At 42.5% G+C, this 26857-nt stretch overlaps 2 protein-coding genes across 2 annotated transcripts; both read left to right on the forward strand.

Moving 5' to 3' along the window:
* Window positions 1–2237: 2237 nt before the first annotated feature.
* Window positions 2238–8325, forward strand: simc1 (SUMO interacting motifs containing 1). Its single transcript, XM_047584342.1, has 10 exons — window positions 2238–2612; window positions 2990–4174; window positions 4266–4513; window positions 4655–4724; window positions 5261–5421; window positions 5534–5626; window positions 5732–5863; window positions 6636–6792; window positions 6989–7073; window positions 7751–8325. The coding sequence occupies exons 1-10, from the start codon at window positions 2469–2471 to the stop codon at window positions 7960–7962; spliced, it is 2487 nt and encodes an 828-aa protein (XP_047440298.1). The 5' UTR covers window positions 2238–2468; the 3' UTR covers window positions 7963–8325.
* A 1877-nt stretch (window positions 8326–10202) lies between these two features.
* Window positions 10203–25295, forward strand: LOC125008073 (CCR4-NOT transcription complex subunit 6). Its single transcript, XM_047585112.1, has 12 exons — window positions 10203–10412; window positions 11584–11705; window positions 12011–12197; window positions 12458–12543; window positions 12641–12745; window positions 12894–12962; window positions 13376–13533; window positions 14515–14669; window positions 16931–17085; window positions 17336–17569; window positions 19871–20073; window positions 20215–25295. Exons 2-12 carry the CDS (start codon window positions 11594–11596, stop codon window positions 20428–20430), a joined length of 1680 nt encoding a protein of 559 aa, XP_047441068.1. The 5' UTR covers window positions 10203–10412; window positions 11584–11593; the 3' UTR covers window positions 20431–25295.
* Window positions 25296–26857: the final 1562 nt, after the last annotated feature.

The following is a 26857-nucleotide window of genomic DNA, read 5'->3' on the forward strand; positions in this document are numbered from 1 at the left end:
AGTTGAATAGCAAACACATGTTGGAAGCAGACCAAAAAAAAAAAAAAAAACTCTATATACAATTCATTTTGATTATATAGACAGACATAACGAAAGACCAGCACAGTTGTGTATTTTTGTTTCAGTGCTATACACAGATCTGCACAAACATTTCTGAAGCCAGCTGGTCTCATTATCAGATATCGCTGATTCCCAACGCAAGTACCTACTAATGAGTACGACATGCTTTTATTCACCTCTCATAACTGGAAACTGCATGCTATGCTGCTGATAATGTATTCCGTGTTTAATTCAACTCCATGTATGGGCAGCGGCGTGTTCCGAGGCTCATCAGGGATTTTAGTTGTCTCCATAAATCTCCCGTTGTGGCGATCTGAACTTGGACCACCTTTTCCAGCTGAATTAGGGTTTAACGCTGTGGCAATATTTGTGTTCTCGGAATTAATGAACCCCTCGTGTAACGCTAAGTAACTGACAAAAATGACGTGGCTTTGAGCGCTGCTGTGCACTTTGCGTTATTACCGACATAATGACTTCCCACTTTCATCGGGAATGTTCAGTCAAGACTCCGTGATGTTTTTCAGTATTTATAGAAGTGCAGCCTCCTGAGAACAAAAGCTAAGGATGATTTCGAAAGTGCAAAAGTGCACACAGCGGTAAGGCAAACAGCCTTTCATACGGAGGTAACCACCCTAATAAAGTCCTCACGTTGTGGAATAGAGTTCAGGGGGTTGTGTGTGTCTGACTAAGATGACTCAGCCGGCCTGATATTCCTCACAGGGTGTAATGGCTGAAGGCATTGAGGCTAATAGCTCTATTCATCCGGTCACACGTGACCACAGGGTAAAAATTTGCATTTCTATGAAAAGCAAGCACAATTTACAGAATAATACTTACTCTTTCCCTAGAATATCTTATGTCCACATTGGGAACAAATATTAAACCTTAGTTTGGTAGTCATTGTTGGTGCAGATATAATGTTCTTCAAATAAAATAGCACTGCATTATAAATAAGGATAGAAGCTGCACATTTTCTACAGCTTAAAACAATGTGCTTATCAGTGTTTTGCGATCATCCAGAACACTAATGTGTGTATATGTGCCCCAGCTCCCCATTTAACAGGAAGATGTTTTCATTCCCATCCGGAAAGAAAACTCTAGAATATCATGCGGCGCGAGTTTTATGTCATTGACGGATGACTTACAAATACAAAATTGCAATGTTTCTTATTACTTAGGCCTGACGCTGTTTTTATATGCCTGCTCACAAACTGTCGCACATGCACCTCCATTAATCACAGACGTTGCATGAGAAGAGGGCCAAGCCAGCATTCCCTGGGGATGTTTTTTTTTTTTTTTTTGTAATCAGAGTCAACTGGGATGCCATCCTGCAAATAGAAAAAAAAAGACTGTATGAGCTAAAGCTTCCAAAGTTAGAAAAAACAATCATGTGAATAATAAACAGAAGTTCGATCGCTGCAGGCATCCTGAGCATCATTTCCATATTTCTAAATGTTTTGCATGACATGAGTGCACTCCAGTGGCGAGGAGCGATATCACATTTATCTATTAATAAGAACTCAATATGGTAGGATGTTTAGTGCTTCAGTCTCCATTATTTTTGCTTATTTAACTGTTTGATTATGGCATTGAATTCATTCAAGTATTTGATCAATAATTCCATTGTGTTTTTCCGCCTTGCACGCGTCATTTTGGTCTGCCATATTTGGACAATGGCAACTTTAACAACGATAATATGGACGTCTTGACCCTGAAGTCCCGATAGTCCGGAAAACCAATTTAAACAAATCTAAACAAAGCAAAACATAGGCATCAGCCATTCATCATTCGTGTTATTAGCTTTGCCGTCTCATATATCAAAAAGTCTTGTGTGAAAAGAGCTAATTGGCTACTTTAACCTTTTCAGGAGCCTATTTGTTATTATGACCAACAGGAAAGAGACTAGTGAGACTGAATCTGATCTATTTTACCTGATGGCAAAAATGCCTTCAGAGTGGAGACCTCCTGACGGATAGACTAAATATTGTACTTTTTGGTTCAAAGGCTAATATTCAGTGTGTTTTTTCGTGACATACATTACAATTCCTTCGTGGCATTATCTTAATTAGGCGACCAGTCTGCCCTCGCTGTCATCGAAGGGTAGTTCAATGTCATCAAGTGAAAACGAAAGCAAGCAACGTGATTGCACTCCAGCACAGCAGGTGGAGATGATAGCAGTGACCAGTGTGTGTGACGGCAGAAGAAGAGCAACAAACAAACCAGGAAGTGTCAACTTTCAGACGTGCTTGCACGAAAACATGATGGGGAACTGCTCAATCGCGGAAGTTTTTCTTTGTTTTAGGCTATGGCGACTGTCGTGGGTCGGCTTCGGGCGATGGTTTACTGCAGCTCTGCCTTAGCTGCAAACGCTTCTGTCTGCTGCGGGGCCGAGTGAGTCGGGGGAAGACATGGATGAAGTGATCACTCTGAGCTCGGACGACTCTGATGTGGAAATCGTCGGCTCCACCGCTGGATTCTTTAGCAAGCCCGACCCGCTGCCGCTGTCCGATGTTCGAGTTGACGTCGATGCAATGAACGTCAACGTCCCACCGGTGAGTGAACGGAGCACCGTTACCGTAGAAACGAGCTGACCACTTTACTGTAGCCGTTTTAAATGTCGCTGCTGCTTTTAGGAAGAAAACCCGACACGGGCTAAACTTTAAATTTAGCTAACCTTTTAAAATATCGTTAAACCTTCTCGGGAAATGCGATGTTAAGAAAGTAGAAATAGGGAAAGGTTTTCCTGTATTTTGACATAAATACACCTTGACACCAGTGAAGAATTAATTTTGAAGTCAATTAAACTGAATAGTTTTTTGTGTTTGTGAGATATGCAAGAGTTTCCCTCAAGTCCCGATTGCCTCTGATGGTATGTAAGCCACTGCATTCTTTATTTTAATTTTCTCTGTTTATTCCCCTGCTTTTCTAGCGTTATATTGACCTCACAGATCCAAGATGGAGGCCTCCAGGGCTGAAGTTGCGCACAAGACAGAATTCCACTGGAAAGCCAGTTGTCGACTTAACTGAGAGCGATTCAAATGGTGCAGAACAGAAGACCAAGGGTAACTTGGTCCTAGGTGGCTGTCCTTTAAAAGTAGAAAGTGTCGACGTAATTCAAAACCCAGATAAGCAAGACTTCAACTCGCAGAAGGCCTCTTCAGTAGATGGTGTTGTCGCTCCGAAGCAGGAGTGTGGAAACTTAAAGTCGTTTCAGAGACGTTTGAATAAGGCCCCGCGAAGACAGAGACGCTATAGAGCCTACCACAAACTGGCTGTGAAGTTGCCACGAGTGCCTTTTCTTGAAACTCATATCGCAGACCTTAAGATGCCAAGGTGTTACGTCAGCTTAACCAAAGATTGCACGCGCATGTCACTGTGCTTCAGAGAAGTGAACGTCGACAGCAAAGCATCGGATTGTGTTAACCATTCAAGGACTGTTACCCCACCGCAGGTTCCTCACATGGAGCCAAATGTGGTTGAATCACTGATCGGATCAGGGCAGCAAGAGCATGAGTTTGCAAGCTCACCGTTGCAAGATCAGAGATCTTCGGACTGTAGGAGCCCCGCTGGCTCTTATTGCTCAGATAAAGGAAGCTCTTTTGAGCACAGCACTCGTGGGGGTGAGTGGGATGACTTTTGCTCACCGGAGCGTGTCCCATCCCCAACCGTCGCTTCTTTAACTCCACATAAAGAAGTCCTCTGCGCCAACCTGGAGCAACTGGAACTAAACCAAGTGGAATCGAGACAGAGCCGTCTCTCCGTTCAGTCGCCTCCCCCCCGCTCTCCTTCTAACAGGCTGAACTCTTCTGAGCCCTTCGAACCCGATTCTCTCCCCAATACAAGGCCTGCAACTCATAAATTTAAGAGTGAAGCCGACCCGCCGCCTACTTCTGGACATGTATCGGGTGAAAATGAACATGAATGGCAGCTGGAGACTGAACCATACCGGGACGATAGCCCGGTCTCGTTTCTATGGCAAGAGGGAAGTGATGGAGAAGACATGGATGCGGACAACAGGTTCGGCATGGACTTCAGGGCAGTCAGCAGGGAAGACAGGCATTTCGTTTGCCCTGTCGCACTCAGGAAAATAATGTCTGGACCAGCTCAGTCCCTGGTAAGAGACGTCTCCCCAGATTCTTATATTAGTACTTTTCTGTTTCTCTCATTATGTTTCATGGGATGCTCTGTTGTTGTTTGTTTCTCAGATTGATGAGGATGATGAAGGCTTTGGAACTCCAGAGGTGCTCTGCCGTCAGAGCTTGAGCCTGGTTTACAGCACCATCGACGAGAACTACACGGAGGGAACTCTGCAGCTCTTGTCGGACCTTCTCCAGCCGGGCTACTACCCCCCCAAAGACATCACCAACCACCTGCTCCGCGGCATTCTGCTCGACCCACAGTGTCCCCATCACCTCTGTGTGCAGGCCTTTAATCTGCTGATGAGGACGCAGAGGTAAGAGGACCACAGGAATAAAAGTTAATAGGAGTGCATTATTTGTAGCATTTGCTGTTTCAGCGGCGTAGTCTTCTCTTTATGATCTTTCTTCCCCTTTCATCTTTGAATTCCAAGATTAAAGGCACTTTTTGATTGCAGACTTCACATGGCTAATAAAGGAAATGTTCCATGGGACTGGGAGTTGCTGACCTCAGTCATGGCCAACCAGGTACTACAGCAAGTATCAAAATATATGAATATCAGAAATGTGGCTATGAATTTGATGACTGGACTTAATTTGATGAAGTACAGACTTGGACCGCAGACTTGAGTGTTGTTTCCACCCAGACAGACCTCTTCCTGTTTTTTTTTTTTTTTAACACAGCAGCAGTTTGGGCCATTGACAACAAAAAAAATAAAAGATGGCATAGTCAGACTGAGGTGAACCCTCAGATAGATAGATAGCTGGATAGGTCCACTGTGTTCAGGTTGAGGTGGTTGCATGAGACATTTAATAGTCCAAACCTCAAAATTACTGAAACTACACACGAAAAATGAATTTAACAGGAATGAAAGCTATCATATTTGATATAGATCACACTATCACTTAAAACTCAGAATTTAGGGCTCGGGACTTGACATGAGTAAAAAGACATGAGACTGCCAGTGTATGATATACAACATAACTTATATGCCAACAAGACGTTAAGATGCAAACATATGACGGATCTCATTTGTAGTTTTATCATCTGTTGCCCTTGTCAGGACAACGCAAAGAGACATCGATGTGAGATTGTGCGCATGCTCCTTGAGTACATCGTACAGACTCTGGAGGACGACTTTCAGGCCAAACGTGCAACATCTTCTCTCCACCAGTCGATCGCAAAGACAACACTGTCATGTGATCAGCAGTTTCCGAGGGTCAGGTGAGTTTGACGACCAGAAAGGTAACTTTGGACTTGCGTAAGCATTTCAGTGGTGAGATATAAGCAGTTGCCAAAACCCAGTTTAGTTCTATGTCTTTTTCTTTTGTTACAGGGAAGTCGTGAAGTGGTTGTTTTCTGCCATCATGAAATCGACAGAGCATGCAGGGAGCAGAGAAACAACCAGAGAGAAAGACGAATACAATAGGTGAATTAGGAGTTTAGAAATATTTTTTTTGTGATGTAATTGTAGCAAGTTATATATCTATTTTTTTTTTTTTTTTTTTACATTACACTTCTCTGCGCCCTTCAGAATGGTGTCCATCTTCCAGAGGATGCTGTCTCTCGCCCTGGACGTGGATCGTTCTCCTGCTCTGAACTCTGCCAAACTGTCTCAAGAGCTCTTCCATATGCTCGTCAGCAATGTGCCTCAGCGAGCGCACAGGTGAGGAGGATGGAAATAAGGCTGCTGAACGAGGCTAAACGAGCTCAGATTATATTCTCAATTAAAATAATGTGCAAGTGGCAAAAGATGATTGAAGAAAGTTTCCACTAGAAGTAGTAATAGTTCATGTGTTTTTGAACCTCACTTTCCAGAGATCCAAACTAGAGCTAGGCCTTCATTCACAGTAGTATAATTGTCCTTATTTAGCCATATTAACATTTACTTGCAGCTGTAGCAGAGCAGGACGATAACTGCTGGATGATGAAACGCTTTTCACTACTATGTAGCACTGAAATGTCACCGGAGACTGAGGACTTTCATATTATTTCATCAGTGGGTCAGACTTAACCACCACTGAATTACCTCATTTGACAATAGATAACTTTAAAGACACTGGTTTAAATGACAGTCTTGAGACTGGCACTTATGAATAGCTCTTCTGGGTCAATCTGCATTTAATGTGTTATTCCCGCTTGTTTTTTTTCAATTGTCAAAACTTTAAATGGATTAAACTGAAACACCGGACATAAAATTTAAAATCATAAAATAAAAAAAGACATATTGTTTTATTATTTATCTGATTATTTTTAGGAAATTGTCTAGTTAAAACTTAAAGATACCTTGCAACAAAAAATAAGTTTTAATTTTACAATAGTATGAATTTTATTTCACTATAACAAAACGTTTCAAATTATTCTAATTGCACAGTCTGTGTCCTTCGCCCAGCTTTTTAAGCTATCTGTAACTAATCTAGTCTATTTTCGACACTCAGGATGTTGTTGCTGGAGAGCCTGCAGAGCAAGCTGCTGAGATGTAAGCTGTTAGAACATCTGTTGGACTATGCATGCCCATTAAAAGTCTCCCTGCCTATGTCGCTCAATCTGCTCCTCCACTTTCTGAAGAACTGCACTCTGGCACCAGACCCGATGGTGAATATCACACTGTTAAATCTTTTCTTCACATTTATTTTCTCTTCGCTGATAATAACGTCCGCCTGGTGTACATTGCAAAGACAGATATGTATTGTCACATTAAAGGTTATATATATAACTTTAACGAATACAAACAGCAACAGCAACCAACAGCGAAGGTTCAGTGAAACTGATACGTGATTTTTTTCTCCAGGATGGGACTGAGAGGTGGCAGAAGTGGGAAGAGTTGGTCCATCTCCTCTGGATGCTGCTCCTCAGCTACAACAAGGCAATGAAAGGTGCGGTGCTGGTGAATGGTGGAACTGTGTTAATGTAAAATTACCACATACTTCAGTTTGTGGTTGTTGTGTTGTTCTCGATAGTTTCGTTTATGTTGTACTGCATACTGTAAAACATCCTTTTAACAAAGCCGTACTTAGTCTTTTTGTTTTGATGTGCAGGTGTATATTATATATAATCTTTAGCATCCAAACACTGACATTATGTCTCCAGGTTAATCCCTCTAGGTCATAATAACTTGTTGCACAGTGTCCCTTAATGCAGGCGTGTCAAACTCATTTTAGTTCAGGGGCCACATTTAGCCCAATTTGATCTCAATGGGGCCAGACCAGTAACAGAATAGCTTAATAACTGGTAAATGAGGACAACTCCAAATGTTTCCTTTTGCTTTAGTGCAAAAAAGTACAGCTACATGTAATGAACAACCATGAATTTCTTAAGAAGTGCAAGGTGCAAGTGCAATTTCTTATTTTATCAAATATTTTCAGCTGATATCTTCAGTGTAATTTTTGCAAATTTATCTGACGGGCCAGATTGGACCCTCTGGTAGGCCAGTTTTGGCCCCCGGGCCTTATGTTTGACACCTCTGCCTTAATGTCAAACCATTTAAGCAAGAAGTAAAATTATTTTAACCTCTCAAACTTTCTTCCTAACGTGTACCATGTGTTATCAACAGGGTATCTGTGCAGCTCATTCCCTGACCAAAGAGCCAGAGCTGGCACGTTGGTCTACAAGCCGGACGACAAGTTGTCAAAGCCCGCAGTCCGTGAAGCTGTGGAGGCCTTCCTGTCCAGATCCCAGGCTGACCTCGGCCAAGCTCTACCTTTTCATGTGGAAGAGTCTCTAACTTATCTACAGGATCACCTGCTGGACGTCTGTCAGTGTTAAACTAAAAAAAATCACTTTGGACAATATTGTTGCTATTATTCGGTAAATTATGACGTATTGTATAGATTTGTATATACTTCACATGTACAATTTTTAATGCTTAAATGTCTGTGGCCAAAGGCATCATGGCTTTGTTTAGATTGCCAGCCCAAATTTGTCTTTTGGCATATTCAGATTCATTTTGAAAAGTATGCAGAAAATTGATGAATTTATATGTGTATTTTGCAAGTCTGATCCCAACCGGTTCCACTGATACATCTCAGTCAGATTTCTGTGCAGCTTAGCTGTGTGGTTACTGATGAGTGCATTTTTATGACAGTGAGGCATACAGATCAGCTGCCAAATAATAATGTTACAAAAATACTTGTGCGTTGGTGATTCAGTGTTGTAACTTAGGATCTCTGCATGGACAAAAACTTATATCTTGTTGTCACACAAAGCAACCATCCATCTGCTAAAATACAATGAACTGAACCGACAGAAACTCAGTACTCTGAGAGTTTTTCAAATAGAAATATAAAAAACTTTCCTTCCAGATAATTGGTTTAATTAATAACTAGTCTGGTACTTGCAATATGAGCAAATGTGGCTAACCTGCAAAATCAGTAGTCAGGTGGTTTGCTGGAGACACTATGGCTTGAAGCCTCATTTATAGTGTTGAGGCTGATCCACGCACGGACCCACCACTGGTGTGGGTTATTTGTGCGTTTGTCAGTCTGGGTCGCTCTGTAACAACTCCGCCCAAACACTAGTCAGCGCTGTGTCTTTTTTGCCAGTCTGGTTAATTTTTGTTTCTCATCCTGCTTCACTTTCAACAATGTTGGCTGATACTTTAGCCAAAATTTCATCGAACATGAGTCATACAAATATTTGTATATATTCTCTAAACCTCCTCAGTTGACTTTGCCGATTATTTATTGATTCAAAACAATCACAAAATCCCAGAGGTGGAGAAGCAGCCAGAAATACTTGAGCCTGAATTTTCCTGAATTTTACATAGTGAAGGTCCAGAAGATGAAAAGTATGTAAGGGTTAACAATGTAACATGTACAAGTATACTTGCAAAGTTACATCAACAGGAAACTACACAACTTACGGGACTCGTGCCAAAGTAAAATGACAAGACTAAACATAAACAAAAAGGATGAGGGGAGGGGGATAAGCACAAAGAGGGGGTACATTTCTGGAGAGGTGAGCCACAATTAAATTGATATGAATTGAATTTATTTATTTCGAACATATCTTTGAAAACAACCAAAGATAAGTGTCCGAAAATGAAGTGTAAGTAAAACTTGCATATCCTTACTCCTTTCTCAGTTATTTATAAATACATAAAGACAAAAACTAAACACAACTTCAAAAAATCAAGATGACACACAATAAAATAATGTACTCTCCTCAACGGATATTTTTTTGATATTTTTGCCGTTGCGTCTTGCGTCCGCCCGTGACTTGTGTCGCTTAATTGACTACGAACCAGGCACGCGAGCCTCTGCGTCAATTAACGCAGAAGCATAAACTGACGCTGGGAGTCAAATTCTCTGCTTCAAAGTGTTTTTCAAAGTCTGCCCCCTGGTGTCTAACCGGGGCAAGTGTACAGGTATTGTGCGCTGGGGTGAAGCGTCCGTGTCTTTTTCTTTCTCCAGCAGGTTTTGAAGCATCATCCATATCTTATCCATATTTGAGGTACTGTCAGCTGTTGGGGCTGCAACTCAGTTTTCTATCAAGGTCTAAGCCATAATCAACCAAGCATGTGAGCGTATACATTTGACTCGGTCTGTGTATCTACGTGAACAAAATACAATAAACATACTGCACGACAAGAGAACGAAGCTTAATAAATGCATACAGGTTTAATTATTTTTTCTTAAATCTCCTATCCCAAAGAAGCTTATTTACATATAGAGTATATTGCATGGCTGCAGATATGGATGTAAACTACAACTTGACTCGCTTGTGAAGTTATATGATCAAAGGGAGTGTACATTAAATTATACTGTTTTTAGTAATTAAACTGTATTTTTTATTTTATTTTTTTTTTTTTTTTTTGCCAACAATAAATATATCAGTGAGTATAATCTATCTTTGCGCCACACACAGAGGCGAGCATTAGATTATTGGCTACACCGCCTTTGATAAACTGATCATCCCGCTAACTGAGATTAATTTCTAAATAAGCCTCGATAAATTTCACCAGTGGCGTCCAGGCCACCCATCTCACGGTCCACCACTCTTCCCTCCGGGATGTTATTTACCGTGGTTCAACAGCTGGTTGGACGGCTCCACGCTGACCAATAGGATCGAGCGCCGTTATCGGCAGAGAGAGAGAGGAAAAAAAAGAAAAGATCCTTACAGTCGCCATGATACAGCAGCGGAAACGGGGGAGAAGAAGTAGCTAGAAAACAAAAGAGAACACGCAGTCGTCCTCGCGATTTGGTATGCTCTTGCAGGTAAAAAAAACGATCCCTTCCTCTCAAATCCTGTCTATTTTCACTCATTTCCCCTCAGCCCTTCGTTCGACGTTCAAAGCGCCGTCTTTATTTATTTCTTTAAAGCGTGGCTTATTTGAACAGGAAGTCGGCCAGCTTCAAATAATTGGGATCTGTTAGCTTGTTGCTAGCGAGCTAACCCGAGCTAAGCTAAATAGCTTGAGCTAGCTCACGAGTCCAGCATTGTGTGGCATTGTGCAGTATTTTGTAGCATTCTGTAGCGTTGTGTGTGTGCGCTCGGGTCTCTCGTTGTTTATCTCGATGACTCCTGTCTCTGGGGGCTAGCTGTTGGTAGCTAACTAATGCGTTGCTTCGTGGCCTAGTGTTTATGCGCAACTCAACGCTTTGCTGTTATGTAAACAACAGTTGGACAGTATCGTGTAAAACATTTCAGCTCGTCTTTGATAACTCGCACGGGAAGGCCACTCATGTGTGCAAATTGACAAATGAATTAACTTCGCGTGTCCCTTTTCTCCTGTCTCGCTAGTTAGCACGCATGCTAGCGCCACTTATCCCGTGTTTGTTGTGTAGCCCCATAGCTGCTAGGCTAGGCTAGGGTAGGCTAACTAGTTAGCCGTAGAAAAGAAAAGTCCTTTAACATTTCTTCTTTTATTATAAATTTTAAAACATGCAGATTATTTGTCGTAAATTTAAATTAAAGCCCCACGCAGTTGTTGGCAGTTAAGTTTTTGAAGTCTGACAATGTAGCACCACAACGTTGAGTTTTACGTTAATAACTTATATAACCCCAACGAAATCTCAGTCTACACAGGAAGCTGTCGAAACGTGTAAGCGTGTTGTTTTATACATTGTCGATGGGAACTTGTGCCTTGATCAAATACTTTTCCCCTTTTACTTTGGTAGAGATCAACTATAAATTAATGTGCCTGGAACTGGACATGGTTATTTAGTTTCACGTGCAAATACGGTTACATGACAAGGTGGATACAAACCTGCTTAATCTAATTTGGAGACTTCCATATCACAAAAACATCTTCTTTAACTTGAATGATGGTGCTGATTCCTTTATTGAGATGAAATCTACCGAGTTGTTTTCCATCTTTTAAAACGTTTGTAGAATTGTTTTTACTCTTGTCATGAATGACATTTGACATGCAACAAATCTCTGTAGTGTTATAGGAATGCCCAAGGAAAAATATGACCCGCCGGATCCCAGGCGGATGTACACAATTATGTCCAGCGAGGAGGCAGCCAATGGGAAGAAGTCATACTGGGCTGAGCTGGAAATCAGCGGTGAGTATTTCCAGGGACTTCATGCTTTTTATAGGTAAAGCTGTTGTTTCGTGTGTGTACTCTAAATGCACACATTTTGATCTTGTATTTGTTTTGTTTTTTTGCAATGCTGAAACTATTAAACAAGGTAATAATTGGATCCTAAGTGCTCTGGATTCATCATTTGAGTGGTAGCCACAAAGTGCTGGTTTTAGGATGGCTCACTGAAACTTGTATCGTTTCCGTGGTTTTTGTTTGATGAAAATGGCGATGGTTTCTGGGATGTAACGAGAATGTCTCGTGTCCTTTACCAACTGTCTCCTCAGGCCGAGTAAGGAGTCTCAGCACAGCCCTGTGGTCTCTCACCCACCTCACTGCCCTGCACCTCAGTGACAACTCACTGTCACGCATCCCGCCAGACATTGCCAAACTACACAACCTGGTGTACCTGGATCTCTCATCCAATAAGATCAGGAGCCTGCCGGCAGAGCTCGGCAACATGGTGTCTCTCAGGTCAGTGACGTTTTCGGTTTATATATTTACTCCAAATACAGGCGGTGGACGTGCCTCTTATCTCCTGTATTGTTTCATTTGAATGATCGAAGCAATAAACAGTCATTCCAAAGTTTACAAGCGGTTCAACCGTTCTTTATGTAAGCAATGTGGCCCAAAAAAAAAAAAAAAATGTTTTGAAAGGTAAAAAAAAAAAAAAAAGTGGCTGTTTCTCTGGAGGGCTGGTTTCTAATAATCCAATTCCCATCTGTCCTCCACAGGGAACTGCTTTTAAATAACAACCAGTTGCGGGTTCTGCCATTTGAATTGGGGAAACTGTTTCAGTTACAAACACTGGGGTTGAAAGGTGAGTGGCTCTGCAATGTTTTTTGTAGCCATTCTAGCCTTGAAATCCCACTGTGTTCTTAGCGGTGATTCAGCCCCGATTTCCTTCCCTTCACCAGGTAACCCACTTGCACAAGAAATTATGAGCCTCTACCAGGAACCCGATGGCACGCGGAGACTGCTCAGCTACTTGTTAGACAATCTGGCGGGGGCTATCAAGCGCAGTGAGTCTTCCTTCTTTCTTGATGTTATGAGACAGGAATGGGAGTGGCATGTTGTTAGTTTTATTTTCTCAAAACATACTAGCATATCAGTATGTGACACTGCTTTTGTTGACTTGTATAGTGAAGTATGTTCGCTCTCTCTCTACAGTACCAACAGAGCAGCCCCCAGCCCGGTCATGGATCTCACTTCAGGAACCAGACCGAGCAAGGGCCTCCGGTAAGAACGACAAACATCAAACCTGACTAAGATCAATGCATCAAATAAATTAGCCGTGAACAGTCGTGACTGTTTGAGCCGTGCCGGTTTGGTGTGAATACTTTTCTAGTGCACTGTACAGAAAGTTAATGTTTGCCTGATCCATTAACAAAGTGCTCCTAACTCTGATAAATGCATTATATTTCCTAGAACTTGGCACAGTAACAGCACCCAGTTTTTTGTTGCTGGTGGAAAGCTTTTAGTGTGAAACAGGAAATGTCCAGGTTACATCAGCAGGTCTTTACCACACAGTGAAATAAGCCCGACGTGTGAGGACTAGCAAACAGACCACGTGAAATCGAACTTCAAATCTGGATGATTGGGATAGAATCTACGAACGTAATGAGCGGTTTGGTTGTCTGTCTCTCCCCCAGCACTGTTCTCTGTGATGTGCTACAATGTGCTATGTGATAAGTACGCCACACGACAGCTATATGGCTATTGTCCCTCTTGGGCTCTGAACTGGGAGTACAGGAAGAAATCCATCATGCAGGAGATCATGGGCTGCAATGCAGACATCATCAGTTTGCAGGTGAGGGCTGTCAAAGCAATGACTTTTAAAACATTGGTGGTAGCGAATGCTCATTTTGTGATGCACATTGTTGAACTCTTTTTCTTGTGTGGGAGGATAGATCAAAGTGCAAATTGCAGTTTTTTTAAAAAATTTATATATATATTTTTTTTAACCGAGTTTTGAATTTGGCATTTTTATCTGATCCCATTTGAGACAAATCAAAAATGTGCTCATGTGGATGCAGCAGCACCTCTGACTGTGTAGTTCAGTGTCTTGCCCACAGTATTAATGTGTTAAAAAGGGGGCATAGGTGATGAGGGATTTTACTCAGCGGAGGCGAGAGCAATAGCTTTAATATCGGTGTCTTATATCCTCACCCAGGAATAAAGAATGTTGTTCCAATGAAACGTGGCTAATCCTACTGGTCTGAGTCACAGTGCTAAGCTCAACATCCCAATGGCTGTAACCATTGGAGATGGACGGTGACATTGTCCACAGGCCCAACCCTGTAACATACTTTGGAAAGTGAGATGCAGCTGCAGAACTGCTCTAATATTAGTTTTTTAATAATCATTTTTTACGTTTATACTAAGTATTCTTTGAATTGCGATTTTATTGTAAAGGTAAATCTGCTCAAAATTATCTATGTTTACTTTCTGATGTGTGGTGAGAGGATGGTTCAGCTTCGTTTGTCTCTGATTTATCTGATGATTAGATTATCGAAAATGTAGTATTCCAAAACGTATGTCTTATTTGTAGGTATTATATCTTCTTCCTGCCTGTATAATTCCTTCCCTCATACACATTCAGTAGCGAAGCAAATTCTTTCCTGTACTTGTGCGCGTAGTGTATTCAATGAAAATGTTTCTTCTACCGTTTCTTTCATTTTCCGGTCTTTTTAAATGCAAAAGAGATTTTCCCCCATTTTGTCTGTTGTATTTACACAGCTGTCGGGCGTTCCTGTGTTTCACCCTGCTCCTTGTGTTGTGTTGATTGCAGGAAGTTGAGACGGAGCAGTACTACAATTTCTTCTTGCCTGAGCTGAAAGAGCAGGGATACGACGGGTTCTTCAGTCCAAAGTCACGAGCGAGAACCATGTCCGAGTCGGATCGAAAACATGTGGACGGATGTGCAATTTTCTACAAGACGGAAAAGTATGTGTTTGCATTTTTTTCTCCAGTGGCAAACATTTCCTGGGTTTAAACAAGATGTTTTTTGTGTCTTTTCACAATTAGATAGACAAATGAAAAACAGAATCGGTGGCAGGAGCCGCTCCGGGGCGGGTTATTTTTGATATAACAAAACGCATGTTTAAACGCAACGCCTACCCACAAACAAACAAACACTTAACATTCATACAAGATGTGTGGACCACAGTTTACACAGCGATGTTTCCTTATTGATAGAAACAGTCTCTAAGGAAGGTAAGAGTCTTTAGAGACCATGTAAACCGTTGGCTTCTCCTGGCGAGCATCTATATGAGAGAAGTTCTTATCTAAGTCGGTTTCTCGAGGCGTGTGTTACTCGTCACACAGGGTCTGATGTTACACCCCCTTCCACCTCTTCCATTACAAGGCGACCGTGCATTAGACCTGATTATTGCAGTGCTATCTCCTCAGCAGGAGTGTACTCCAGTGTAGGAGGGCCCCCGTGTTCCTATCTAATTATTTTTTCCGGTTGGCTGCAAATTGTGTCAGCCATTTCTAGGTGCTTTTTTTTTTTTAATACTGATCATCCTACTTCAGAGACTGATTGAACCACTAAAGCTTCGTCCTTGTTGTTCTCAGAAGACGTGACGGAAAGCTTTGTGTTATATGTTGTATTTGCTCCTCGCTTTGACGCACTGCCACTTCTGAAAGAATAAGACTAAAAATAAATCTAAACGGCACGTTAATTTAATGGAACGCGCAAATGTAATTACAGTTAGATTTACTCATGCTTTAATGATGGGGCAATGATATTATAAGCCTATTAATTACACGTTCCTGCGGTTGTCGGTTCAGTTATTTATTTTTTTGCCAGCTGTCCTGCCTGCACATAGCAGCTGCAGCATTGTTGCTTGTACCACGGATAGAGTGTTAAACGTCTTTGTGTTCGTCTAATATTATAGTTTGCTACTGCATTGTAAAATATCCCGCCCTGCTGCCATTAGACCACAGTGGCTATATTTTATGTGGACATGGACATGGCTGTGTTCAGAAACCCTGGGGCGAGTCCCCAAGTTCAGAACCACCGTCTAGTGACTCCTTATTTTGATTGGTTCTGTGAGGATTAGTGAAGCCGGATATCGAAAATGAAAAAAGGTTTCTGGGATGTGTTGAACTTTGAAGTGTACAAATCTGCCCTGTTTTTATTAGAGCAATTACTAAATAAGACTACGTCTCAACGGAATTATTGCATTGTCCTAAATATCAATTTGTGCAATAAATGCGGTCCCATTCCTCTGGGAAGGCAAGAGTGTGATTATTATATGAGGTAATTTCACATGACGGCATCCAATAACTAATACAGCATTGTTGCTTCCTGTTCAGTTGACCAAGGTGCATTAATTCTGATAAATAAGTCATGCATTGTCCTCGATAAAGCATAGTTATCTGAGTGTGTTACTCAGCTTTCATGCCTAAATATTGGTTTAGAAAACAAAACTTCCTTTTGTGACTCTGTAGGAAGTTGTGTGAAGTCTGGCAAATTGGCTCGGGGTCAGATTTGAGTCTGTTTTTAGTCCGCTGGGTTTGAAAATGAAAGCAAGTTGTGAGCTGAGCTTATCAGACCTCACCAGCTCTACTCGAGGCTGCATTAGCCGGTAGCATAAGACATCAAAATGAACTCGCTGAACTTCCAGCCTCCGAGTTAAATTATTGGTAATGATCTAAATCTTTGATGTTTTTAGATCCATAGATGGTGTCGCAACCTCAACTTTACCAACTTTACAGCTTGGAGCAACAACTTCCAGAAAAAAAATCCCAAGACGTTAACAAAAAGACGGATGATGCTTTACAGCTTTGACTGCTATAAATATGCATGTTTACAGTTGAAGCTTCATCCCTGCAGCAGATGTCAGGACTGATGTTTGATGAATTGCATCCAAGAAAATATTAGACGTTTGTTTTTCCCTCCAATTTTTAGGTTTATCTTACACTCGTTAATGTGCTAAGGAAACAGATGGATAAGAGAAAACTACGTTTACTCTGTGATAGTATTTAAATCATTATTTTGGACAATATCTGGCTTGCTTTGAGGACATTACATTTTCCAAAGGAACCCAGCATGGGTACTTATTTAGTGCTTTGGATGAATGTTATATTATAAAACGACAGGATCCTTCCTTGATTGCCTCCATCCGCAGCGTAAATCACGTGTTATTTTTTTATTTATTCATTTTCCTGCCCCCGTGTCTTCCTCTCTTCATCTCCAGGTTCAGTGCTGTGCAGAAGCACACGGTGGAGTTCAACCAGCTGGCCATGGCTAACTCCGAGGGCTCAGAGGCCATGCTGAACAGGGTGATGACGAAGGATAACATCGGGGTCGCTGTACTGCTCGAGGTCCGCAAAGAGATGATGGAGATGTCCTGTGAGTGGATTCCTCATTTCTGATCTTTGGAGCTTCTCATTTATTTGTACGCCTGGTAGATTTCCTTCCCATGCTTCTCTTAAACACCGGCGAGTCCTGTTAATGTTTCTTTGTTTAACTAAAAAGCTAGATTGTTTCCTTATAGATGGTTCTTGTGCATAGACCTGCGTTCTTATGGCGGTGTGATTAATTTGCCTGAAATTAGCACGGTGTCACTTCTCCCTGTTAATCATTGCCCCCCTCCTTTCAGCTGGAAAGTCACTGCACGGCATGGAGAAGCAGCTGCTCCTGGTAGCCAATGCCCACATGCACTGGGACCCGGAGTACTCTGACGTCAAGCTGGTCCAGACCATGATGTTCCTGTCAGAGGTGAAGAACATAGTGGACAAAGCTACGCGCAGTCTCAAGCTGTCCTCCGTCTCCGGTGAAACCAATGCCATTCCACTGGTGCTGTGCGCTGACCTCAACTCTTTGCCTGACTCCGGTAAGAACCCAAAACTAATGCGGCAATTATATGTGCAGCAAAGCGACGGCCTCATTGCAGCTACAACACCGTGCAAAGGTTGTGTATCTAGGACCCAATTCAAGAAACGTCCCGCCCTTGATTTTTTATTGCTGTAACAGTGAGTTAAGCAGGTGATCAAAAGATAAACTCATAGGCAAAGGTTTTTAAAAGCCAGCTATAAATCCAATGAACCGTCTTCTGGCAAGAAAACTGCCTCAGGCATATATCACTGTCTTTCTGAGACTGTCATAAAGGATAACAGGCAGTAACGTCTTATAATTATTGGTTAATTTTGCTCCGAGAAGAAATATGCCAATTTCTTCTTTAAGAATTAAAATTGCCAGTAATGGAAACTGTGATATAAATGGAAGGGGTTTGTAATGGGATGCAAAATAACTCAAAGTCTGTGCCATTAAAATACTGTGATTAGAGTGACATTTAATTCACTCACAGACATAACAACCCAAGTCAAGAAGACCTCTACTTACGCCTCATCTTTCTTTCTTTGACATGTTGACACAACCCCAACATGCATAATGTTGGGGCTGTGGTTGTTTGTGGTTATAGATCCAGTTCCCTCTTCTATCGCATTGGGCTTTAATTTGTGGACGTTTTTGATAAGGCTGTAGTAAATTAGTTTAAAGCAACTAAATTAATACTTCCAGCTAAATTATCAGGGTTTGGTGTCATGTTTTGAAAGAAATGGCTGAGGAAAACAAGTACAGAAGTAAAAACAAAGAAAAGAAAATGTAAGGTAGGGAACCTCACCCTCACTCCAGCTTGTGTTTATTTAAAGCCGTAGATGGGAAATTGAACAAATGAATGGTCTTGATTAAGGTTGTTACTCTGCACCCTGAAAGATGGTGGGAATTAAACAGGATTCAAGCTTCAATTTTGTCCCCTCCTTCTGCCTGTGGGAGTAACCACCCGTATAAATCACTTTCTTGCCGCCTTTCTTCTGACGTCTCCGATCTCTTGTTTATCTGGAGAGTCATGGTCAGTTCCAGCTTCTACCAGAGGTGTTGAATCTATGAAACCTTAGTAACATTCATGACTCCCTGTAGCTAACTGTGATAAATACAACAGGATTAACCTGGTGCTGATTAAAGCGCGGTTCAACAGTTCTGTGTGGAGCCTTCACGGTTAGAGTAGGCTCATGTTGGAGTTGAAGTGAATAAATGTGGACCCACAGTTATTTTAGCTGAAATCACAGTGATACAGAAAAGATAAAAGGCATCTGAGTGCGTAGGAGGATCTCTGCTTGTCTGGCCGCTGATCCACGTCAACAGAGAAATGCTTTTTGAAGCAACCCCAGCTGTTTTGGTCTGAGTCGCCGTGATGGGTGTTTGGATTTCTGGGAAGGTGCGTGTTAAGGCTCGTTTAGGAAGCTGCGGGACCTGGATGCCGCAGCTTACGCAAGATGCCAGTGTGAGGTGTTCTGTCTGTGAACAAAACAATAAGATTGATAATGGCAGAAATGGAGACGATGCTGGAAATACTAAAGCAGAAACACGCTGCTACCAAGTGGACCAGTTACTGCTCTTGACCTCTGTGTCGCTACGGCGCGTAGTTACGTTTCTGGGAAGCTGCACATCAGTTCCAGCGCTAGGGTTTGCATATGGGTCAGCGCTATCACCATAATGCACAAGTCTGAACAGCCTCAGGCGTGTGGGCTATGGCATGAATTTGCAAAGTGTGATATTTGCATAGCTGCAAATCTATGAAATTGGAACATATTCCTGTTTTGTCCACTAGGGGGTGTACTGTTTTAGTAAGAGTTGTGGACATAACAGGGGATGTAGAACTAAACAGCAGACAGCAATGTGCCAAAAGTGTCCTTATTTAAACACTGTCATAGCGTTTACATTTTTCATAATTTGGAGTTGCTGATTTAAATTTATTGTTTAATTTATTTATGTGTGGATGCTGTTGTGTTACCGATGCCCTGTCTGAGATCAGTTTTCTATGTGCTCCCTGAACTGACCTGGTGTGGCGCTTCCAGCATGGTCTGGTTGCACATCCCATCTGCCTGCACTCTGTCCTCTTTCTGTATAATCTTTTAATTCTCTTATATGTTGAGGAAAGTAAAAAAAATAAATAAATAAAAGATCTGTCCTAAGTGTTAGTTGTGTACACCAACCACAATTTCTACTGTGGTAAATGGACTTTAGTGGTGTCTTAACAGTGGAAACAGCCTTGGTTTGTTCTCCTGGGACCAAGTGCCACTTGGCTTTTTGATTCCGTCTCGTCTGACGTCTCACCTGTGTCCTCTGTGTTCAGGCGTGGTGGAGTACCTGAGTACCGGCGGAGTAGACTGCACCCACAAGGACTTCAAGGAGCTTCGTTATAGCGACAGTTTGACCAAATTCAACTGCAACGGCAAGAACAGCACATCCAACGGAAGGATCACCCACGGCTTCAAGCTGAAGAGCGCATACGAGAACGGCCTGATGCCTTACACCAACTACACCTTCGACTTTAAGGTGACTGTGCACGCAGCGCACCGTTTTCTATTTAGTCTAGAACGCACACACACAAAAACGTCCAAAGTAAGTTTGATATCTTTATTTTCACAAAATGTTGCAGCTGTCACGTCTCCTTTTTTTTTTTTTTCTCTCCTTCAGGGTGTCATCGACTACATTTTCTACTCCAAGCCTCACCTGAACGTGCTGGGTATCTTGGGCCCTCTGGACCCCCACTGGCTTGTAGAGAACAATGTCAGCGGCTGCCCACACCCCCACATCCCCTCTGACCACTTCTCCCTCTTTGCTCAGCTGGAGCTGCTCCTGCCCAACTTGCCCCCCCAGGTCAATGGGCTCCATCTGCCTGCACGCAGGTAGTGAGACCCCCTGCCACACCACCAGGGGGAGCTGCGACCATAGCCTCTCCCTCTCAACCCTCCTCCCGCCCACTACCAGCTCTTCCCTCCGCCACACTGGAGGAGGAAGACAAAAAAAAAAAAAACACACACACACAACCTGTAAAATATTCGTACAGTGAGGTCTGGCTGACAGGGATTTCGTATAATGTTATAGATATTCTATATTTTTCTTTTTTCTTTCTCTGTTTTACTTTTATGTTATTTTTTTAACTGCTCGATTCAGTCCTGTTCGTGTATCATACTTTGTGTTTCGGACTCCCTTTCCTCCTCACGTTCACCCACGTCGCTTCTGTCTTTCCGACTAGAGGGGATGGTAGCGCGTTCAGCTTCGTCACGCGGCGGGACGCTGTCCGGTCTGAGAGCTGGTAAGAGGGAAGTTAAAAGGCGGCTGAGGGGCGACGTTCCCCCTCGAAAAGCTCCGCAGCCGATGGTCTGCCTGTCTGTCTGTCCTGTATAAATCTGAAACCAGCAAAGACAGCAGACTTGTCAGTCCCAGACCTCCGTCTTTGGCTCGTGCGCGTTTCTCCCCCTGTATTTCGGGGGCGAGCCGGGCTTATTCCCTCCCTCTTTCTGGGACGCGCGCATCTGCTAAATCGGATGCGGCGGGGTTAGAGCGGCTCCGCGCCGGTTAGCGCTGCGTCCCCGGAGGCGGATGTAGTGCAGCTCGTATGAGGTGAGATTTCCTGCTGTCATTCTGTGGTGCTGAGGCCTTTTGTGTCGGTCATGGCCTCCCATGGTGCTACAAGATAGTCTACACCTCTGACTGCGGCCCCGGTGCATTAGCTACAACCACAACCCCCACAGATGCCTAGAAAAACCAGAAAACCGGAAATCCGGGCCGACGTATTTGCCCGGTTTCACACGAGCAGTACGCGGCGTTCACTTTTCGAGGAAAGACGTGAGAAACTGAGAGCGGCTACCATCCTGTTTGCAGACTGTTTCACCCCAGCTTGTGTAGTTGTTAGGCTAGTCTTTGTGCTTAGGAGCTCGTGTGGCCCATTTATCACCTTCTAGAGCAAAGGGGGCAAAGGGGTTTAGGCTGATGGGCAAAGAGATGAGGGTGGGGGGGGGGGACGGGGGACGGGGCTGTTACCAATCTTTTCCTTGTCTCGATTGCTTTTAGGCAGAGGGAGCGAGTAATGGCTGATACACAGGAATAAAACCAGCATTCCTCTCACTGTCGGGAGTTGCCATCCAACTCCACACATGCAAGCTCACACACACACACACACGGACACACGCACACACGCACACACGGACACGTGCAGACACACAAAGGTAATTTGCAGGCAGATCTGTAGCACTGTCTCTGAGGCCAGTAGTGACTTTCCCCAGCCATAAAAATTCCATACGACAAAAGCAGTGGTTTTTTTCACAAGTGTTTGTACAGAATAGAAATCTAGACTCAGTCTTTACATGATTGTATATGAACCACAAAAGACCTGTTTTCTGGCGTTTTTTGTACGAAGAGTAAATTATGATCAGATTTGAGAAAAAAAAAAAGATTGTATTGTAAACTATGGCTAAATTTTTATCCAGTTAATGTTGAGATGAATTGATATTACCAGCTTGTACAAAAGACGTAAGAAGAGGTTGTTCGAGGCGTTCGCTGTCACTACTTTGCACTCCCTAGAGATTAACTGTAATGTGTCAGTATTGTTTTATTGCCCCCCCCCCCTTTTCTCTCTGCCGTTTGGTTTGATTTGCCGGCACATTGCTGCGATGTAAATAGACACTGAGTAAAACGCTTGCTTATCGCCCATTAACAAAGCCATTGATCCACACTGCTGCCATCAGTTCTGACAAAAAGGACACGCAAGGATGAGTCACATCTGTTCCATCTGTAAAGCTCACTCTATAGTCATGTGTGACTGACGCGACCCATAGAAATCCCACGTGTACATCGTGCCTCACTGTAGCAGTTGACGTCGTCTTGCACTATTTACACGCGACGAACGCCTGAACAACCTTTTCTCCTTTTATTTTTAAATACTGTTGAGACATTTGTGAAGATTTTATGTCCTTTTTTTTTTCTTTTTTTTTTTGGGTTTTGTTAATGTTAATTTCCTTTTTTATGAGCTGTGACAATGTTATGATGATGTGTATATCCTTCCTATTCATTGAGCTCTCTAGTAATCAGGTATGCTTTCTCCGCCGACCCGCCCTCCTCCTCCTCCGCGTAGGGAAGCAGGGCGTCTTATCTTTATTAAACCGGTCTCAGATTGTTTCGCTCCCTCTTTGTATCTTAGCACAGCTCCACGCCCCCCGAAATATCTAGCCCTTAGCTTTCCTCACTGGCCATGAATTTTAAATCTCCCTAAGCTCGTCTGTAACCCTAATACCCCCCCCCCCCCCCCCCAAACCCCACACCTCAGATTTTACCCTCCCACTATATTACTCAAGCTGTGTCTTTTTAAAAGCCCCGTTTTCTCAACCACTTTGTATAGTTTTCCTACCCTTGTCACTGCAGCTTTAGTGCCATTTGTGGACCCCTACCTCTGTGTTTAGAAAGGACGGAAGGCCCCCGCCTCTCTCCGCTTTTGGGCGGGAGGAGGAGGAGGGTCCGTGAGCTCGGCCGCTTTCCCTCCGAAAGGCCGGTTCAGCGCGTCGCTACGAGTCAAATTTGTTACGTCCCGAACGAACGAGTGGAATCTGTCGGCTCTGAGACGACCACTTCAACGCGGACGATGAGCACTTAATAGATTCAGACGCGGCTCCCTTCACTCTCTGTCCCACCATTTATCAGTGAGAAAAGACCTTAGTACCTTATCAGTTAAAAACATTTTAAAGCGAGAGGGAAGCGAGTGATTAGAAAGTATCAAGTCAAGTCCTCAGATCAAGGTCTCTCTTCCCGTTTTCGTTCTGTCCCCCCCACATGTGTTTTTTTTTTTCTTTTTAAACTCCCGTTCCAGTGAAAACCAATGTGTCCAGTTTGATTTTTTTTTTCTCCTCTTTCTTTCCTCAATGGCATTAGTATTGTAGTAGATTTAAAGGGTAGCTTTTTTTGTAAAGTGTGAATAAAAGATGTATCTCATGTTTCCTTTCTAAAAAGATATTGAATTGTGTTGTTGTGTAAAATCATGAATTCTATGACGTTTGCTACATTGTTTTTACTTTAACCCGATATCACCCCCTTTACCCGTCACGAACCAAATCGCCCTCGGTAGAAATCATGACGATGCGTCGTCTCGGTGGGTCCGTTTTGAGAGAATGTCCTGATGGCGCGTCGCGGAACGAAGGATCGATGAGCGCTGGTGGGGAAACGACCCGCGTCATCGGTACCGGTGAAAACTTTCAGCACAGGGATATTCAGTTATTTTTTTTTTTTTAATTTTTTACCTTTCAGCTTTATTTTTTTGGATGTCGCATGGCACTAGCTGGAGAGTGCTAGTGCTTTGTAGGTTAGGGGCAGCAGAGCTGTCTTACTAGTGGCCGAGGACACCGTTTTGACGGGTGTAAAAACGTGTCTGTCGGCCGTAAGCTGACGATGTGCCGCTAGACTGGTCCTGTGATGATTTGTCGGTCCTTGCTAGTCCATCTCATTCTGTTCTTCTGCGTCACAGTGGTTCGATCTTTCAAGCTATCTAGCTACTATTGGTGGTCACTGATTTGACTCTTATTGATTGACTGACACCCCCCCCCGTCCTCCTCGCCATCGTTTCTCGTTGAACCACGGGCGGCTTTTGACCGGAACGGTCGAGCCGGGGCCGGTTGTGAGCTCCAGTGAGTGGTCACGTTGTTTGCTTTGTACTTTATCACTGTTGCATTGTGTTTCATAGTTGGCTTGTTTAGGCGTAGAGTGTTTTTGTTTTTTTGTTTTTCCCCTCTCTCCTCCCCAGGCTGCATCTTTTTGTAACGGTGCACACCAAAGCTGCTTGTAGTTCAGTTCTCCGTAGTAGAGCGAGTTCATGCCACCAACCGGTCATCTTTTAAATTTTTTTTTTTTCTCTCTCAAGATCATAGTCTTCATGAAATGTAGGGCTGTGAGGAAATCAAGGTACTTCTGTCCTTTTCCTTGACTCACATAAACATCAAATTTTCATACTCTTTCATACCGTTTCATTTGGTTTCTTACTCCGTCAGACGCATCCTTTCGTCCCGACCGCCCCAAGAACTTGGCAATAATACCCAGAAACATTCAGACAACATTCACAAAATGTAGCTTTTTTTTTTTCTCCATCTTTCAAACTGTGGTTGCTTCTGTTAAACTCTCCACCTTCAACCTTCCTGACTGTTTAAATACCTTTTTTCTTTCTTTCTTTTTTCTTTTTTAAATGTTTCGCTTTTCTTTCCATCACCCATCTTGTATATTTGCTCATCTCCTTCTCCCTGCCAATTTAGTGGTAGTAGTTCAATGATCAGGATTGTCTATCTGTAGTCAGCTGAGTACATATATTGATCTGTGTCACTGTGTTTATGCACTGGACCAACTATTGTTTACCATTCATGAAATACCAGCAAAAAAAAAAAGGAAAAAAAGAATAATGACGAAACACTTGCACAATGTTGTAGAATGTCCATTAACCCTGATGAGAAATCAAGGCAGCTGTTTTCAAATCAACACATACTGTTTTAAAATGAAACTGAATGGTAAACAATGCTTTCTGTTTGTACCCCTTAGCCGTCCTCTCGATTCTCTTCGGACTAGTTTTATTCTTTGATTTTGTTCTTTTTTTTTTGACAACAGGTTCTGCTTGTTTTTCCTTTACACCTACCTATGTATTTTCCTACTTCTGGTTGAAAATAAATTCTGTATTATCTGTTTCAAGCTGTGTCACCTCTTATTCTTTGCAATGGATATTGAAAATAAATTCTATATCTGTTCTCTTCGTCTTGCCTGCCTTTTCTTACTGGTTTTATTTCCCTTTTTTTTTTTTTTTTTTTTTTAATGCCTCACCTAACACCTACTTGTTGTATTCTTTTATAGCACAGTTCAGTACGAGATATTTTAGTTGTAGCAAACACGCCGTGAACACCAGCTAGATTACGTGCCTCCTGTTTGCCACGTTAAACAATAGTGTCACTTTTTGTTTCATTTTTTTAAAAGTATGAACAGCTGGCGGAGGTTGGATTAGGACGCCCAGGAGAATGCAGATTTGCAGGTTTTTGTTTCAACCAAACTTCGCATCCGCGCCTTCAGAATACATGAATGACAGTGGCTCGAAATTAAAACCTACATGCTTGTGGCTGGCTGTGACACACTTTCCCAGGCAGTCGGGTTAAATAGGCGGTCTTGGTGGAAGCCTCCGTGTCAGCGAGTGCACTCACCTCCCCCCCACCCACCCCTAAGTGTCCTTTAGTAAGACACTAAACCATTATCGGCACCACGGGTGCTCTTCTGCAGCTGAGCCTGACCTTTGATTTTCTTCCAACATAGCAAATGAAAAGAGAGTTTCCCATTGGGGATCAATAAAGTTTAACATTAACATTTAATGCCTTAAATAGGCTGAGGAGGACAATTTGTGCATTTCCATTTGTGGGCACAGGGTGGAGCCAAAGCATCACGTGTAGATAAGAACTAAACAGTGAAGGAGAACTGAAAACTAATTTTACATGTCATGATCTGTTATGAATCCAAAAGTGCGGGCTGCACTTTGTATAAAATTTAAGAAAACTTAAGAGGATTTTTAAGTAATCAATGAACCCACAATTACTGTACATATATAATTATTGGATAATAGAAGGAATTATTCCGTTCAACATAGTGAAATTTTGTCATAAATGGTAGAATTTGCATTTTACTTTAGATTTTCTTCATTTTATAATGACTCATTTTTTAATGTCTTTTATCTATTAGCATGGTTGTTGCCATCCTCTCATCTTTCAACCTTCTTCCTCTTACTTTAGCTCACAACTGCTACCACAGTTAGCCTACAGGGTAAAATAGATCCCTTCACGGTTTGTAAACAATGTGACATTTTTGGGGGCGGGGCTTAACTGGAAGCAACAGATCTCATATAGATTGTAAACGGCGCTCAGCATATTTCAAGAGAAATATGTTTTGACAAGAATGTACGAGGGAAACGCATATTTTTGAGAATATACTGATAGACCCACTTCCCCAGACCGTGAGTGTTATTTAGAAAAGTTAATTGAATGGGATGACATTAACCCCCACACTGTCACTCACTGGATGGACGATTTGACCAAAGGAGGACACAGAGGAGACGAAGTCTACACCGTCTTCATCAAGTGAAGCCTCTCCAACAAAGATATTATAAGGACTAAGTGGAACCACTGTGGAGGGTAAAATAGCAAATGCAACTTGTGCTTGGAAAACCCCTGAAACACGCAACTAACATAGCATCACCTAGCAGTTAGCATAACGATTAACATGTAACAAGAATCCCCTACATAATGATTAACTTAATGTGATTGCAGTCATG

This window comes from Mugil cephalus, chromosome 5 (assembly GCF_022458985.1).
Source record: "Mugil cephalus isolate CIBA_MC_2020 chromosome 5, CIBA_Mcephalus_1.1, whole genome shotgun sequence".
Lineage (NCBI taxonomy): Eukaryota > Metazoa > Chordata > Actinopteri > Mugiliformes > Mugilidae > Mugil > Mugil cephalus.

Excerpts from the sequence above, each read along its gene's own strand:
- LOC125008073 (XM_047585112.1), top strand. The coding sequence starts at position 11,594 with ATGCCCAAGGAAAAATATGACCCGCCGGATCCCAGGCGGATGTACACA. Across the intron at positions 11,706-12,010 it reads GGCTGAGCTGGAAATCAGCG|GCCGAGTAAGGAGTCTCAGC; the intron begins GTGAGTATTTCC and ends CTGTCTCCTCAG. Across the intron at positions 12,963-13,375 it reads AGACCGAGCAAGGGCCTCCG|CACTGTTCTCTGTGATGTGC; the intron begins GTAAGAACGACA and ends TCTCTCCCCCAG.
- simc1 (XM_047584342.1), top strand. The coding sequence starts at position 2,469 with ATGGATGAAGTGATCACTCTGAGCTCGGACGACTCTGATGTGGAAATC. Across the intron at positions 5,864-6,635 it reads GTGCCTCAGCGAGCGCACAG|GATGTTGTTGCTGGAGAGCC; the intron begins GTGAGGAGGATG and ends TTCGACACTCAG. Across the intron at positions 6,793-6,988 it reads CTCTGGCACCAGACCCGATG|GATGGGACTGAGAGGTGGCA; the intron begins GTGAATATCACA and ends TTTTTTCTCCAG.